At 38.2% G+C, this 18203-nt stretch overlaps 1 protein-coding gene across 3 annotated transcripts in view; it reads left to right on the forward strand.

Moving 5' to 3' along the window:
- The first annotated feature begins 286 nt into the window (after positions 1-286).
- Positions 287-18203, forward strand: part of FANCL (FA complementation group L) — a 31242-nt gene continuing 13325 nt past the window's right edge. For all 3 annotated transcript variants that reach the window (XM_076335169.1, XM_076335171.1, XM_076335170.1), the window contains exons 1-6: positions 287-414; positions 3504-3562; positions 4547-4607; positions 5665-5721; positions 7409-7506; positions 13944-14040. In XM_076335169.1, coding sequence (XP_076191284.1) covers positions 322-414; positions 3504-3562; positions 4547-4607; positions 5665-5721; positions 7409-7506; positions 13944-14040 — 465 coding nt within the window. In that variant the 5' untranslated portion in view covers positions 287-321. The remainder of the gene's footprint in view (positions 415-3503; positions 3563-4546; positions 4608-5664; positions 5722-7408; positions 7507-13943; positions 14041-18203) is intronic.

Here is an 18203-nt window from a genome sequence, read left to right on the forward strand (position 1 = left end):
AAGAGCCTCTCTCGACAGTTCTCCTTAGTCCAGGGCGCTTGTCCCCTCAGGACGTGCTAAAGCGTGAGGAAACCCCGGGGCTGGCCCGCGGCTCGGCTCCCGGGAAGCCGTGCTCCTCAGAGTTCTAGAAGCCGCTCCTCGCCGCGGGAGTCTCCACAGGAGTGCCTGCCTGAGGTAACGGTCGGCACGCGCCCGCCCTAACGGCCGCGCCGCGCGCCCCTCCCTTCCCCTCAGGCGCGTGCGCCGTCTGCCGGCGAGGCGGGACCTCACCCGGCGGCGCGTCCGATTCGAACGGCGCCGGGCGGGAAGGAGCGACGCGGTATGGTGGGCTCCGGGGCCTTGCTTCGCCAGTGCCCGCTGCTGCTGCCTCAGAACCGGGAGGGGACGGCCTACGAGGGCTTCGTCACCGCGCAGGTACCGAGGCCCGCGCGCCGCTTGGCCGGCGGCCGTTACTCCGCGTCAGCCTCCCCCCCCCCCGCTCCAGGCCTGCGCTCGCGGGCAGTCCCGTGACCGAGTCTGTGTGAGGGGGGAGCGCTTCCCGCCTCACCCCTTAGCCGGGGCCGGCCGCTTCCCGGCCGAGCGCGGAGCCGCCGGGTTTGTGAAGCAGGAAATGCCGGGGGGCGTAGCGGGGCCCCTCAGCTTGCGGTGCCTTCCTGCGCCTGGTTCCCTGCCGGGTGCTGTGGAGAGGCGCCCGCGTCGCGATCCCGCGGGTTTGCACTGTTTGTGCAGGCGGAATTGCTCTTCTTTTGGTGGCGCGGTCTCGCTGATGGCTTGTGGGCTGGATTTGTTGCTCTGGCAGATGTTTTTTTTGGGGGCAGATTCAACGTGCCTGCACTTTTGGCCTAGGGTAAAGGTTGAAGTAGATGACTAATTGTGGGTATTTTCCTTTCGCTTATTGTGTTTGTGAGGTTTCAGCTTAAGTAGGTGCATCATCTCCCTGAGGATCTGGTAAATTGCAGTGCAGGGAGAAGAACAGCACCTGAGACAGGTTGAGAGTGGATGCTCTTAAGCCAGCTTTACCATCAGAGGCACTATGCAGTGACACTACAGCCATGGCTCATTAAAATATCACATGTGCGTGCACACAGACCACAGAAACAGCTCTTAACGGGTATATTTTCATTTAGAAATAGCGTGGGATTTTCTTCCTACAAAAATAAATAAAAGTCAAAAGACATGGGCTGTGTCACACTTGCATTTTCAGAAATGTAGTTTTGCAGTCAAAATTCGGGAAGGTTTTTTGTGATTCTTGTATTCAACTTTCACAAGACATTTGCAAGCGTGTGTTTATATCTGCATTACTCTAACAGCTGCAACTTTTGAAATGCTCTGTGTGTTAGAATGCATCTTGGAGTTAATGGGAAGGTTAAGATGTGAGTGTGAGCGTCTGTTCTCAGATGTGATTTTTTGATTAGGGCTAAGGCCATAATGTAGCAGTCTGAGGTTATGTGCTCAATTTAAGTGTACAGTAAACATCAGCTTTGGAGGAGTTTGGAAGCAACTGATGTGCCAATGGGTTATATTCAGCTCTGAAACAGGTATCTTGTTTTGGCTTGTGAACATCACAGAAACACTGAGGTTGAAAGGAACCTCTGGAGGTCCTCTAGCAGAGTCAGCTGGAGCAGGTTGCTCGACCATGTCCAGTCGGGTTTTGAATATCTCCAAGCATGGAGACTGCGCAGCCTCTCAGGCAGCCTGTTCCAGTGTTTGACCACCCTCATTGTTACTGAGTCTCTTTCATTGCATTTAGGTGAAATTTCCCGTATTTCAACTTGTACCCATTGCCTCTCATCCTGTCAGTGTGTGTCACTCAGAGTTGGGCTACATCTTCTTTAGTCCTCCTCTATCAGGTATTTGTACACACTGGCAAGATCCCCCCTGAGTCGTCTTTTCTCCAGGCTAACCAGTCCCAGCTCACTCAGTCTCTCCTTGTATGAGAGATGCTTCAAGCTCTTAATCACCTTCATAGGTCTTCACTGGACTAACTCCAGTATGTCCACGCCTTTCTTGTACTGGGGACCCAGCACTCCAGGTGTGCCTCACCGGTGCTGACCAGAGGTGAAGTATCACCCCCCTCAACCTGTTGGAAATGCTCTGCCTAATCCAGCACACAAGGCTATTGGCCTTCTTTGCTGCAAGGGTGCATTGCTGGCTCACGGTCAACTTCATGTCCACGAGGACCACCAGGTCCCTTTCTGCAGAGTTGCTCTCTAGCTGGTCAGCCACCAGCGTGTGCTGGTGCGTGGGGTGAATCCTCTCCCGGTGCAAGACTTTGCACTTTCTTAAGTTCGTGAGGTTCCTGTAAGCCCGTTTCCTCAGCCCGTTGAGGTCCCTCTGAATGGTAGCACAATCACACAGTCTATCAACCACTCCTCCTAGTTTTGTGTCCTCTGCTAACTTGCTGAGGGAGGTGGGTGCAACCTGTCCCATCATCCAGGTCACTAATGAAGGTCAAATAGTGTCAGTCCCAGGACTGACCCCTGGTGTGCACCGTTAGTCAGGGGCCTCCAGCTGGACCTCATCCTGCTGATCACAACTCTTTGAGCCCAGCAGTTCTGCAAGTTTTCAGTCCACCTCACTGTCAGCTTATAGTTCATCCTTCTTCAGTTTGTCTGTGAGGATGTTATGGGAAACAGTATTAAAAGCCTTTCTGAAATTGAGATAAAGCATCCACTGTATCGGTCATCTAATCACAGGAAAAAATCTGGTTTTGTTCTTAACTTCCTGCTGAAGAAATCTCAGAGTTTGTGGACAGAATTCAAGGTATGCTGAGCTGGAACAGAGTCTGGAATAAAAGTTTTGAGATGAGTTAACTGTCCTCTTCGCTTCAGGGAGGAGTTAAACCTACTCACAAACCTTCTTTATCTCAGTTTTATTTTGATCATCCCATAAGAAGTTAGAGGGAGGATCACAAATCGGGACAATTGCTGAAAATACAAGTAGGTGGCATTTAGGAACTGCCCCATACGGATTGCACTAACAGGAAAAAAAATGGCATTCATGTACTTGGGGCTGTTTTTGTTTACAGTTTCTAAAACCTTGCTGAAATGTGTTGTGGATGAGTGCCCAAGTTCCTTTGTAGTATAGTACTTTTATCATAAAAGTCTGTTTTGACTTGAGTTGAAGACAGACTTTCGTGTACTTTAGCATGACTTGGATTAAATTATATTTCTTGGTTTTGTCCAGATTTGGATAATGTTTATTTTTCTTCTCAAAGGTGTTATTTTTTGCTTCATGAAATGTGATGCACTGAAGAGTTTTTACTGAATATTGTGAGTTAGAGGTCAAGAGTATTTCAACTTCAGAATTAAAATCAGCGTTATTTCTACCTGTCACTCATGCTGCTGCTTCTTCCTAAATAAAGAAATTCTGAAAAATATTCCTGAAAGTCAGATAAGACAAACTTTCTTTCTTAGTAGCTGATCTTATGGGGAATACTTCCCACAAGCGTCTAACTATTTTTCTTTGCTGACCTTCCTATTAACTAAATGTTTATTTTCAAGGGTAGAGACTTCCATATCAGGGTACTGTTACCAATGGATTTGCAACTGAAAAATGCAAGGTAGGACAGTTTTATGAAAACAATTTGTAAGTGTATGTAACAAAAGTTTATTTTGATAAAAGCAATGATGGATATGCATATGAATTATTATTTTTTCCAATATCAGTGTTGCTAATTAATTCTTACTGGTTAAAACTTAACCTCACAACAAAATTGTACAGCATCAGTGTTAATAAACGCTGACAATAAACATTGCCTGTATCAAAATATTTTGTTGTTAATTAACTTTGAAACCTGTTGTAATTAATTGGTTGTATTTATATATAAATTAATGTACGTGGGAAAAAATGTTTATTTAAATCGGACTACTTATATGTCACCATTTGGGAAACAGAAAATTCAGTGCAAAGTTGTAAATTTAAGCAATTATATACTTGAAGTTACAAAAGCTATGCTAACCATCATTTTCTCTTTCCTGTTAATACATACTAATTTGCGTTACCCAACTTTTCTTTAAAAGCTCTGTTGTTATTCCTGTGAGTGTTTACCATAGTAGTATGGGGGGGGGCGGTGGGTGTATTGTGTGTATGCACACATGCATGGATTAGTCTGCAACGTTGTATTCCATACTTCTGCCTAGGCCAGCCTGCTCTGAACTGTGAACAGATGTGGTATTTGACAGCTTTATTACATTCTAGGTCGGATACTTAAAACCACATTATAGGCAACTTTGACATTTTCAGGATATAATTTTAAAATATTGGTATATTTTATGAAGTCATATTAGCTTGCAAGAATTATGTTGTTGTTGTCAGCAAAGAACAGGCTTTTGTAGGTAAATGCTTAATTTTTAATGGGCTTAGGGATAGTGACATTTGAAAGTTTTAAATAACTGAATATGAAAACTCAAAGAAATTTTGAAGTATTGTTTACTTTGGGTTTTTCTTGAAGAAAAACTTAAGTTGTTGTATAGCAGGCTTTCTGATCTCTTACAAAAATCACGTACTGTGAATTTGAAATTTATACGAAATACTGTTTGTCTAGGATAGAGTGTAGCTGGCACCTAAAGAAGATACTGCATGGATATCGGCATATTTTAAAGCAGGTATACAACTTTTAAGACCGTTTCTGTTAAATGCGTGCTTATAATAATTCTGAAAAGCTTATACTCACGCACCTATTGTAAAAGTGTTAAAGAACTCTCCTTTCATTGTATAGCCAAGATTTATTTTGAAATGCTGGAGGATTTGCAGGTCAATCTAAAGAGAGATGGGTAGAATTTAGTAAATACTTATTTTTATTCAAGCTTTATTTTGTTGAAGATTGAGATAGCAGCCATTGATTAAAAATCGTTCTGACATTTTACTGGAATTTTTCTTTAATCTCTCAATTAGAAATGAGGTTTTGTTTTTCCTTTTTTATATATTTATTTTTTACAAACTGTTCATAATGCAAAGAAGAGAATTCACATTAATTATTGATAGACCTAGCTCATGCTGTGTTGTAGACAGTCAAGGACTCTAAGTTAAACTGTCCTATCCAGGAGCAGCTTTGGAGCAAGGATACAACAGCTCTGCAGTCACGAGGAACGTTTTGTTTCTAAGAAGGCATCTTTGCTACCTGTGCTAGTTGAGACACTGTATCTCATGGACTGTGCACCCCTTTGTAGAACAAGGGTTGTGAGTTGGGAGTAATCCAAGATACAGAGCCGAGGAAACTGAAGTGTAAATATGTACTGCATCTGAAGATAGACAGGGCTCCTTAATCATGTACAGCATCTAAAAGCAGGCAGGTCTGGAGAGTTCCTAAAGAAAATGTAACCAACTAAGAAACATTTTTGAGTGATTCTAAAGCTTCTGTTCTCATTGGTGAAGACTAAAGTATTCATAAATGTCTTCATAAATACATCAAGTGTAAAGTCTTCATAAACTATAGAAATGTGTAATGTGACATGATGTGACGAAGGTGATGGTTAATTTTTAGTAGTTTCCTGTAGTCTGGGAGATTTGTTCTGTAGTTGAAATACTTAAACGTGGTGTACGGTTGGGGTTTTTTATGTTAGTTGGTTTGACAATACTAGAAAAATAGACAGTTAGCCTGAAATTATTTGCCACTAAAAGTTATGAGTTGAAGAAAATGAACTGATATTGTGTTCCCTCCAGAGGTTGCAGAGCTGTCCAGATCTTGCCAGTTTTATGGTGGAGCTGAAAACTATTTTGGTAAGTGACAGAATATGTATGTAGGAGATGGGATGTTCTTATAGCTTTGGTTTTCACTTTCAGTTTTTTACAGTTTACTGTTTGATAGATGAATTTATGTTTGGTTTTTTTTTTTTTAGGAAGAGGTGATTTTGTATGTAGGCTGTTCATGTAATATTTGTATAACTATCCTTTAGGATTTTAAGTAACTGTACTCTTTGGAAATTGGAGTGTTATAGAAAAATTAAAATCCGGGCAAGGGATCTCAGTATAGAGCCATCCTCTTTACAGTGATTTTCTTGGAATTTGTGGTATTGTCCAGGTGGTAAAGAAGGCTTATCATCATACAAAGGATTATACAGTCAGTGGATTACTGAAGGTGTTTTCACCTCTGTGACAACTTGACCAATAAATGCAGAAAGCTTTTTTTATAGTTCAGAGACTGCTGTTTATTCTTTTTTTAAAAGTTTTTCTAATCTGGGATTGAAGAGTAGCAAAGTCTTTAGTTAACAACATGAAACTGACAATTTCTTGTCTGTTAGTAAAACATGATTCTATGAGCATTCTTGGCAAAGAATACTTGGGTATAACCTACTTAACTTAGAAATAAAATGCAGTAAGTATTCTTCAAAACAACAACAAAAATACCCTCCTGGTATTACGCTACTGTTCTATGCCAGGAATGCCTTTCCTCAGTATTGGTTCAATCCCTGCCAAGCTGGATTACACTAAACCAGGCAAAGGTGCTTGGAATAAGACTCAATAAGAATGTCTACATGTGGCTATTTTGGAATATTTCACAATAGCTATTCCAGTTTATTTGCCTGGCTACACAAGCACTTATAAAATGAGAATGCAATGAAAGTATAACTCATTCAAAATAGTAAAATAGTGATCCTCAGCGCAGATAGTAAAAACAACAGAAGACACTGCGGGAGAACTGGGCAGAAATGATTGTTATACTGATTAATTCTATTTCTTTTATTTAAATTTCTTTTATTAATAATTTTATTATAAATTTCATTAATTTATTGTCCTGTAAGCATAATTTTAACTCAACTACAGTTTTAAAGAACAAGTAGCACAACGCAAATGTGGAACATATGGTTTGGTTTTGTTTTTCTCTGTAACGTGGCATTAGCTTTTTGATAAAAATTTTTTTGAGGCATTATGACATACTTGATGAGTGTCTGTACCAAAACTTACTCTCTGGGATCCTATGATGTTAAAACTGAGAAATTGATTTTTTGAAATTTTTTTTTTTGATTGCTATATAAAGTTGTATATACTTACTTAAAAATAATATGGGAGATTTCATGTATGTGTTGTCTTTTGTGGCTGTGGAGCCCAGGAGACAGCTGTGGGCTTAATAGAACCTTCTTTTGAAATGTTCTTTCAGTCAAGATGCTTGACTTCAAATTTATTAGCTGAAAAAGAGGCACATTTGATATTTGCATCTGAAGACTATGTTGTCAACATCTGTGGGGTTTTTTTAAATTGCAGATGTTTTCATTACCAGTATCTGAAGTAATTTACCAAACAGCTTCTTTGTCTGCTTTAGCTGGAGGCTATAACAAAACAAATGCAGTGTACAGTTAATTTTACATAAGCTTAATATTTTTGAATGAATTGCAAAAATCACATGACTAAATAGATGCAAAAATATTGAAATCTTTCTTAATGATGTTTTTAATGTTCTTTTAAACAGGAAATTGCTTTAAAGAATACACAAGACCTGCATATACCACGGCCGCCAGAATACTACTCCTGTCTTGTCAGAGATCTGGAAATACTGGGTTGGGATAAGTATGTTTATTTTATTTCTTAACAGACATTATCTTTAGAATATCTGTTCTTCTTTTGTATTTGTGAGTTGAACATATCAAATGTACTTGTTCTGTTAATTTATCCTGTTCAGAAACTGATTTTGCTTTAAAAACTCTGCTGCTTTGTTTTTAATTAAAAAAAAAAAAACCCAACAAACCTGTATCAATTGAAGGTTTATTTTCAGTCTCAAATAACTGAGCTGAAAGGTGAGATGCTACTACTAAGAAATCAATTCTTCTTTGACCTATGAAATATTGGCATAGTAAACATATTTAATACAACTCTTATAGTTCTCCTTTTTCTTCCTTCTTTTTCCTACTTCGTACAGCTTTTTTTGGCTATTCCCATATGCTAGGGTTGATCATCGTGTACCTTTATGCCTTCATAAAAACAGTTCATACATTTTTTAGAACTAGAATAATTATCTTTAAAGAATAGTTCTATCTTGCTCTCCATAGCACAAGGATCTCCTTAGACAAAGGAATAACATAGTTCATCCACAAAAAGGTAAATCTACAAAAAAAAAAAAAAAAAAAGTGAGTGGAGGGGAGAATTTGGAAAGCTGTAAATCCAGAACTTCCAAACAGCCAGCTCTTTGCAACACCCACAGAGAGAAACTTAGATGTATTTTTTGCTACCCAGATGGGCCCAAACAGAGATGAGGGCTATGGAAAAGCATTCCTTAGTCTCCAAAAACATTGCAAGCAGACCATGTCTGGGGGAGCAGGGGGGCATTTCCAAGCGGCAAAAATGTTGGTTACTGCACAAGGAGAGTATAAACTGTGTCACCTGGGGATGGAGGCTCAGTGCACCCAAGAACGTGGTTTCATGTATATGCTGTACTATAAATTGAGTATCTGTGGAACAAGAAGTGACGGTTCAGGTCGTCTTCTGGGGGAAGGAGAACTAGAAGTGAATCTTTTCACCCCAACTAAAATGGTTGGTTTAATACCATGGGGAAGAATGTCACATCAGGAAAGGATATTTGACTGTGTTGAGGAATGAAATGTACACATTTCATGCCTCTGGGTGCCTTCTCATTAGGGTCTTGAATGAGTGCAAACAGATTATATTATTCACAGTCCCATATACTCTCATATGAGCTCATAGAACAAATCTAATTTCATCCTCCTACAGAGGAAAGCAAGGTTGTTCTCCTCATACCTCCTATAGCAACCTGAAGGAACACACAGTTGTGATCGAGTACACAAGGTCCGTGTGGAAATTTTTCAGAAATCTGCAAAGCTTCCTGTTTTGCAGACTTTTACTTGAAAAGCTTTAACTGCCATCACGTGTGCCACCACTGGCAAGTTCTCTGATACTGAGTCTTCTCCTCCTCCAGCAGAGAGCCTGGGATGGACTGATTTCTATCCTCTCCCCTAGAACCTCCAGGAGACCTCTATGGGGTTGAAGGAGGTAGCTGGTTCTATGTAGGGAGGCATTAAGGAAATATATTTGAAGGCTGTCTTTAATAATGTGCAATTAATCTCTCAGTGCCTTCTTTTGGGGGGGTCAAGACAAAAGATTTTGTAGGATGTTGAAGAGTTTTGAATAAGAAGCTAATTTTTAGTTTCAGTAAAATGAAAGTTAAAAAAAAAAGTCTACATTTGCGGTTTTCAACAAGACAAATCTACTTTTACCTTAGTCTTGGATGGTAAGTTAACTTTAACAAGTGTTTATTTTGCTGGATGAAATAAAGAAACCTTGGGTTTAAGAATAGTTTTGGGTTTTCTCACCTGATTTGTATATAAGTAAATAACGTGATTAACATTAAGTAGGAATTTGCTTTGAAGGCCCACATTTATTTAAAGATTTAAAACATCCTTGTTAAATCAGCTGAAGTTTTTTCAGTGATTTCCGTTATTAAGTATGTAGTTGTGCCAGCTGATGACATACTCTATTCAAATTTCTCACTCAGATCTGAGAATATTAGTTACAATTTCCTAAACACATGGGAAATAAATTTTGAATCATGCCTGCTCTCCCAAAATGGAAAAAACCAGAAAAACAAACCCCACTTCAAAAAGCCCATGCCAGCAAAACAGACACTGACATACAATAAATACACTTTAAAGATATAAGTATGTAAAATGTACTATATTTATAATTTCATATATAAATATAGTATGTAGCTGAGTATACTAAAAATACACTTTGAAAATACGATTTAGTAGCTTATCTCAAACCTGATACTTCTTCTGACTTGCTGTACATACAAAACATCCAGTGGTTTATATTAAAAAGCACATCAGTGTTTTATCAGAGAGCGTGCTTCTAGGGCAGAATTTGACCTGGTTTCTAGGCAAAGATGGTCTTCATGTAGACACACAACTTATGCTGTGCTTTTGTCCAGTGCAGTCATGTAACTCAGTAAACATACACCTCTTGATTGACTTATGTTACAGATAAGGTCTCTATTTGATTGGGTTTTTTTGGTTGGGGAAGTCAATCATTAATCAAAGGGCTAGGCTGTACGTAGGAGATCATATCTGGTTTACTGTGAATTGGAAGGAGAATAACCTAGAGAGGCGATTTGAAGTACATTAGTAAGCTACACCTCTAATTATATTGTTAAAAGCACACTAAAATGAACTACTAAGAAGGCCTCTTAACCTAGACTGATTTTGAGTTGCAGGTGATGCGTATTTGCATGTTAGTTCAAAACATCCTGGTATGGTCTTTCAGCACAAAACTAAGCCTGCATTTAGTACTGGCAGTAAGGATCAATCACTGCTCACACCTTGAGAAGCCTCCAGCTTCATTTGTCAGGGTTTTTCTTAGAAAAGAACTGGCTTGTTGCGGACCCTAGACTTACTTTTTTTCCTAGTGAGTTTTGGGTCATGCTGGAAGCTGACTGTATCCAAATCCAACTGCAAAACTGGAGGATATTTTGTTTGAAAGAGAATCAAAGCAATAGGCTGTGGTTCCTTTACTTCTGAAGTGAGTTAAGAAGCTCTCAGGTATGGCACAAATTTAGTGTGTTCTAAGGGCTTTTATCTACGGAATATGTGAAGTTTCTCAGAAACAAATTAAAGACATTATCTGCAGTGATATTGCACCTCTTTTGTCCTAAACCACTGGAAGTACAAACAGTAATGAGGATTGCAAATGGGCAGGCTGCTGTGATTAGATACAATCACTTTCTCTGTGATACAGAAAACTTGATTCTTTGACCTAATTTAGGTGTGGGGGAGGGTGAATATGCTTTCATATTCAAATACTTGTACACAAAAGTCACAGTTCAACAGGTTATAAAATTGTACCAAATTTCCAACGCTAAGTGCTATCCTAACAGCTGAGGAGTTTGAAGGAGGATACTTCCTTCGTTTTAAGAACGTGGAAAAATACCAGCACAAACCTAATCAGCTGAGGTGGGAGAGAGTACACATGTAGTAGTATTAAGCTATAGGAAAGGCTCGTCTAATACTATCTTATAATCTCGCTAGTTGATTCAATGACAATGTCTTGGGAAGGTAAATTATCGACTATAAAACATTTGTAGGACTCTTATCACCCTCACGTGGATTCATAAAGGTTGCTAGTATCTCTTAAGTCCATGGTGTGAGTCATGATCTCTCAAGTCTCGATGCATTTCTGCTTGATACTTGCCAAGTTTTTTTGTAGAAAGTATCTTCTCTTCTTGCCTTCTCCCTTTCCAAGGGAATCTGGCCTTGTCATGTGCTCTCAATCATTCGCGTGTTATGCTGCGTTACAGTGCTTCAGAGATTTGACTGAGGCTTTCCATCTTTATGGTCATTCCATTTTTTTCTATGTGATAAAATGATGGAGCCTAACAGAGGAATAAAGGTTTATATAACTGAAATATCACCTATGTAAACAATCCCTTATTTGAGTATACAATCATATGAGGAAGTTCATACGACTTTTACAGCATTGTCCAACTTTCTCCAGTCCTATGGAACTGACCCTCTCACCTCTTCTTATCCAAAGAATGGTAGAGTGATGTTACAGAACAGGTAGCTACAAAGCTACTGAGTTCCTTTTTTCTATCCTAAACGGAAAATTGAATCCTCCTTCGTTCCCCAGAGGCAGTTTACTGTTTTTACATTCTGTTGAGAAGAAGGAAGGCTAGCTATGAATTTTCAATCTGGGCTTTTTTCAACCCTGTATGCCCCTTGTCTGAGGAGTTTTTTATTCCTCGGTGGTCCTGTTTGTGAAAAAGTTTGAAAGGGAAGAGAATGTTTTACTAGAAAATCTCCGAGTACATGGTTTGTAATGAACAATACTTAAAAGGTGGTGTGTTGCTTAGCTTGAATAGTTGTCTGGATTGTAGAGGCACTTTATAGCTGTGATGACATTTTTTTTTTTTTACAAAATCTACATTTTTTTACAGTTTTTTTCTGTTATCTCCAACTCAACATTTTAAATTGGTTTTAAAAGATACTTTAAATATGAATTCTAAAACTAGAAACATGATAAAAATTGAATAATGGACAGAACTTGAAAATCATTTTACGATGTATCCCTCAATACATAATTAAACGGGTAGCCATTATTGGTGCTCTTAGCACCTTTTCCAAATGCTTACTTTTTTTTTTTAAAGTTTGTCTAATTTACACTGTCAATAAAACTGAATGTGAAGTCCATTGCTCTCTAAGAAATAAACATAATTTTTTAGTCTTGTTCCCTCCCACCCAATATAGAGTAAGGAACTGTAAAAAATGTTTGATTTTAAACTAAAATAATCCATACCTTTCTGGCACCTCAAGAGTGAAGTGGTCCAAACAAGATGACTGTCAGAACAAATAATTTTAAATCCTAAACACCTTGACAGCATCCCTTTAATTTTGCCGTTCTCTTTTGCTGTCTAACCTCAAAGTGCATTGATGCAGGCACCAGTTGTGCTCTGTTTTGAACACTGATATATCTTTTATTGCAGTAACCCTTCTGTGCCTTAGCTGCTGGTTTAGGATTTCCCCACCCCAGGCAACAGTAGATGGAGGGGTGGGATACAGGTAGTTTCTTATCTTTATTAAACTTTGTGATACAATTTTGAGGTAAAGTTGGAACAAAGCGGGAGTAATGATTTTTTTCCAATTAGAGGGAGAATGCTCTAATTCTTTCTAAATAAATCGAGTTTAATTGACTACAGTTGAATTCCGCTTTTATCAAGACTTATTTCTTTCAGCTGTTGTGGAGAAAAGGAGTGTCAAAATACTCCCAGGAATCTGTAGGACTATTTAATATTGCGTTAAAGTTAATCAGCATTAAACATGAAATAATATATTTCCTTCCCTACTTACTACCACTACTGCTTTTTCCATCTGTATTTTTCAGTTCCCTCGTATTGAGGCTATGTCATTTATGCAGATCATTTTCTTTTCTTCTTTTCACTTCCTTCCTAGGAATGTGCACACCCTTTGGTGTATGTCTACTTTTTCTTGTACAGGCTTCTACAACTCCGTTGTCAGTTTGGCTTGAAAGAGAACCATTTTTCCCAGCATGCTGGCTTGAGTGACTGGGCTAGTATGGAATGGCTTAAAAAAAAAAAAAAAAAAAAGTTACTTAGGCCAGCAAGCAGATGCTTTCTTTGACCTCTGATAGGCCTTTCCATCAGCCTGGGTGATAAGTTGTACGGTAATCTTGGACTGCTTTTTATCTTTACATGAGAATGACATAGTAAAAATGCCACAATATCCACACACCCAGTTCACTGCTAAATATACAGAGAAGTCTGAACCTTTTTGGCAGTTGTACAGAACAATGTATTTTACAATTGTATTTGTCTTCATTGTTGTGGGAAGCACAAATCAGTGACATCTTAAGTAAAGAGTCAGTGATTATGTCAGAAGTTTTAAAACTTATTTGCATTTAGTATGTACTTGGTACTTGCTTGGGTGCATGTAGACTGTGTAAAACTGTCATGAAACGAAGGCAAATAATCATAAATAACTCATTTTGTACCTGTTTGGGTACTATTTTCTGCAGAAAATCAATTTCAGAATATGAACCAATATCCACTGAATTTTCCACAATAATAGTATTGATAATAAAAGAGAACTTCATTGAAGAGAAAAGCAAATCAAGAGCATAAAAGTCTCATACAGTAAGAAACTGCAGAAATGGATCAAAGATTTGACAGGAAGTTTAATGTGTACATAAGTAGAGGCTGACAGGAACATGCTGTGTGTGTCAAAGGTTCCAGTGATGGAAAACTGAAACACAGTGCTCACTGACCACAGCATGAGCCCTGACACACATTGTAAATAACCCAAAGATATATGACTGCATTAAGCAGTAGACTGGTGTATTAACAGCAGTAAATCTAGAACAGCAGAAATGGTTGGCATATAGGACTTCCTCTGATTAATATTTGTAACAGACTAATAAGAGTATTGCAGACATTTCAAACTGTACTTCTTACAATGCTGTTAGAGTTTTCTTTTCTCTTTCAGAGTCGCGTATGTCGATACTGGTCTTACCACAATCAAGCTAAAAGCTGAAGACTCTTGTGGTCGACAGCATCTCATCACTCTGAAGTTAAATGCAAAGGTGAATTTATGTGGGAGAAAATATTTTAAGGCTTCCTTGAAATAAATGGATTTTTCTTAATTCATAAGGATTTTAGAGCGTTGCTTTGTTTGTTAGTATGGCTGTTCTGAAAGATAATGGGGGGGGCATTGAGAATTTTTTTTACATAAAGTAGAGTTTTCAGACTTTAACTATATTTAAAATGAATATTGCGTTATGGTTATCTGTAAGAATCTTTTCATGTGAAACTGTGCATCACATGAAAAACACTTTATGATATTGCAACTATTTTACTGGATTACAGACAAAGCCGTCTGGGAGACTTTCATTCATTATCACTCCATCCAGAGACTGTGCATATAACAAGAATTAGAGTATGTTGGGTTGCTTCTTTAGCAAGTCTTACTGGTAAAACTATAGATACAAAGATTTATGAAAAACTGACTACAGAAGTGAGTTCCTTGTGTTAAAAAAATTATTTCCTTTTAGTCTAAATAATTGGCTGATTTTGACAGTGCTTGCAAAGCAAATCCATGGTCTTGTGTGGAAGCAGAAAAATGTTAATTCTTCCTGGTACTGAGAACTGAACTCAAATTGCAGTGTTTGTTCACAGAATTTCTCATTTCAAGGCATAAATCTCTTATCAGAAATGATGAATATTCAGGCTGCATGGTGACAATTGTATTGTAATAGCTGTTGTCTTCAGAAAATCAGTCTAGGGGAAAAAGTGGATCCGCAAGTGTCTAAACGTTGTTGTTTGGGACTATCCTTGGTCCATCATCTGGAGTAATAATCTTGAAGGGATGAGGAGTGGGCACGGTATTGTAAGATTAAATTTCATTTTCACAGACCTCCTATATTCCTTTATATAGCAGGAGTTTTTTAGTAAGACAAGCTAATTTTACCTTAGAGGGGAAAAAGGAGCCTGTGTAAAAAGTACTGTTTGGGAATTGAGGTTGCTAAAGTGGATTTTAAAAAAAAGAGTATAACTATCCTACATGCACAGAGTAACGAATGCATGATTAATTTGCTAGTCAGTCCATTATGAAATATATTGATGGAAAAAAATACATCTGGAAGTACAATTATGGTCTATTTAACGTGCAAGGAGAGTAACCGGACTGTATTGTCATTGTTTATAAGGGAGCTGCTATCCCATATTTAGTATGACACTAGAATTTAAGCGCAGCCTGTTGCCCCTAAGTTTTTTTTCTTGACTTTATGCGACTGAAGTAAAGTATTTTAACTATTTGGAAGTATAAAAGTGCAGGGGAAAAAATACAGTGTGATATACCCTTTTTTACCAAGCAGCTGCCATGGTGAAACACTATTACACTTGCGCGTTGGCTGGTTCTGTTTAGCCTTAACTTACCACTATCCTGTAAGGGGAATGGAGCTTACCGTTTTCTGTTCTTGTAAAAACTTGTGTATTATCTTAATCGTAATAGAATATCTGAACCTGAGACTCCTAATAGCAGAAGAAAGCACCGTCTAACAACTAAGGATATAGTGTAATAAAGAGACTAGATTATCCAGCCTGTCTGTTGTAACAAGTAATCATCAATCTTTTTTTTTCTCCCCCCCCCCCCCCCCCCAAGTGATTGTTATGGTGAAGGATCAATTGCTTGTCCTTTTTAAGCCATGTCTGGCATTTAAACTTGCCACCAGAGAAAATGTATATGTGAAACGTGGTGTTGGTGACATGGGGATTTGATTTTCCTTCATGTACATATCTAATACATTTGAAAAGACACTTCTGAAGTATTTTTTGAAGGGATTTCTTTTGATAACCTGCTTTAATAAAAGTATGCTTATTTTTGTTACGCTGTTTCTTTGATTAAGATTAGTATGCAAGCTAAACTTCTCCCCAGCATATATTGCTGGCTCTTGTCTGTATTCTGGCAGATGGGTTTGTTCAGCCTTGTCCTCCTGGATGCCATACAGTGAAATGAGTTTATAAGCCTGCCGACAATGTTTTCTGGAACAAACTCTTCAATAAGTGGTTTAGGAAGCTCTTTTTCATAAGGTTATCACGTGTATTGAGATAATCCCCTAAATATTCCTTTGCTGTCATTCTTAACAGTTTGGATGTGTTTTGAGGACTTTTCCTTAATGCATTGTCAAATGTTTCCACCTGTTACCCTTGTCTTAGCGTGCTTTGTCTTAGGAACTGTCCTTTCAAAACACTTGCTCTCCATAAACTGCGTTTGTAAAGCATCTAGGAAACTTGGGGCGATCAGTTTAAACCTGGAAGAATTGCGAATGGTCATGTCATATAGTTAGGTATGTTAGCCAAATCACGTGCTACACGATTTTGACTTTTGTAAATGATTAGGCTTAAACCTCAGAAGAGGATATGTTGTTTAATGCTCAGATTACATTTTGTGAAATAGTTTTCCGATTTATTTGGTTGAAAATGCCTGGTCCAGAAGTCTTTATCCATTCACAATTTAAATAAATGACTGGAGAAGTTTTCAGAAAACAAAGCATGCATCTTTGCAAGTATAAAACCAAATACGCTGGGTTTTGTTTATCAGATTTCATTTTGTATTGCATGAGAAGTGGGTTGGGTGCTTGCCATTTCAGATCCCAAGAATTCAAATAGGCCACTGCAAGAATTTGCATGCCATGTAGTAATCAAGATGCTTTGGTAATTATCGGAATGATTTGGCAAGGGTTATGAAAATACTTTTTCTAGATAAAGTTAGCTGCGTGCTCAAAAATACAATATAAATATTTTGTTTAATAATTGCTTAAATTGTTCTAAAGAATAATAGGATGATTTCTGACATCTACATTTGAATGTAACTAATAACATATGAGGTCATTGATATGCTTTGCTACAGTATTTTAAAACACTGTCTCCTGGGGAATCACCCACCTTATTTTATACAGGATTTCACTCTGCAAGGTCTAAAAACATGTGCATATGTACAGAATCATTGTTGCATAGTTCTTGGCAGTGACCTGGTGCACAGTACGATATTGTGCTCTTAAAGAAAATTTGACTAAAAATGCAGGGGAAAAAGTGCTGTAGGTTTTTTGGTTTGGGTTTTTTTTAAGGAATGGCAAGTTAGTAGAATCTGTTTGCAAGCACTTGTTCAAAGGCACCCTACAAAAGACTGCATAAAATGAATTTACTTACCAAGAAAGTGAACGCATAACTGGCTAGCGCTGCTGGGATTTAAATGAGGTAGTCTTAAACCCAATCCTACGGAAAAATTGTTCAGCTTTGTTCGGTCTAGGCATACTTTTATACATTGAAAACAAGTTTATTCCTATGCAAGTATTGAAGTATTTCATGAAAAATAATATCTACAGTACAAAACCACTAACCTCACAATGCCTACAATACAAGAACAGCAACACTACAATAAAAGAAGCTGTATCAGCATTTATGGATACACATTTTCTAAGTTGTCACCGCCTCCTGTCCAAAGGAGTTGTGCCGCTTCTCTTGGTCTGTCATTGTTAGTTAATTTGTCTGCCGCCAATTTGGTAAAATGGTAAAGCCCAAGATATTCAAGTTGTAGGAGTTGCCTTCGGAAAGTGTGGATACCTAACACAAACCACAAATGAAGGTGAATTAAAAAGCAAGTTTAAACAAATTTCTGTGAAATCCATAAATCCACTAGATTGTTATTAAAAGCAAAGCAATGAAGAATGGGTGCTCTAGGGAAGCTATGTCTCTTTTTTGCTCTTTGCCACAGAAAACAATTGGAAACTAATTACTGTAGAATTACATTTTACATAAAACAGAGACACGTTTGAAAAGTTCTGATAACTTGATGCCAGATGTCTGATTAGACAGAGACACTGTCCTTATTTGAGGTTTACTTTGGATGGAGAACGGTTATGGGAAGCAGCACAGCTAAACTTCGCCTCTTTGTCTTAACTCTCTTTAATTCTGTGAGGAAGCTGGGACTTTTGTTCATATGTCTCCCCAAATAAGATTCTCTGTAACATTTTCTTGTGTTGGCAGTTGATGCAATACTAATACAATTTCTAGAAAACTGCTGTGTACATCATGGGTAGAATTTGAAAGGTTGCACAGGACTAAAGGAGGCAACTTCTCGGGTGAAGAGAATTTTGGATTGGTGCTGTCAGAAAGGACACAGTTGATTTGTAATTAGATGTTTCTTTCCTTTGCTACTTTATTTTTCAGAAAATACCAAGTTTTTTCC

This window comes from Aptenodytes patagonicus, chromosome 3, assembly GCF_965638725.1.
Source record: "Aptenodytes patagonicus chromosome 3, bAptPat1.pri.cur, whole genome shotgun sequence".
Taxonomy (NCBI): Eukaryota; Metazoa; Chordata; class Aves; order Sphenisciformes; family Spheniscidae; genus Aptenodytes; species Aptenodytes patagonicus.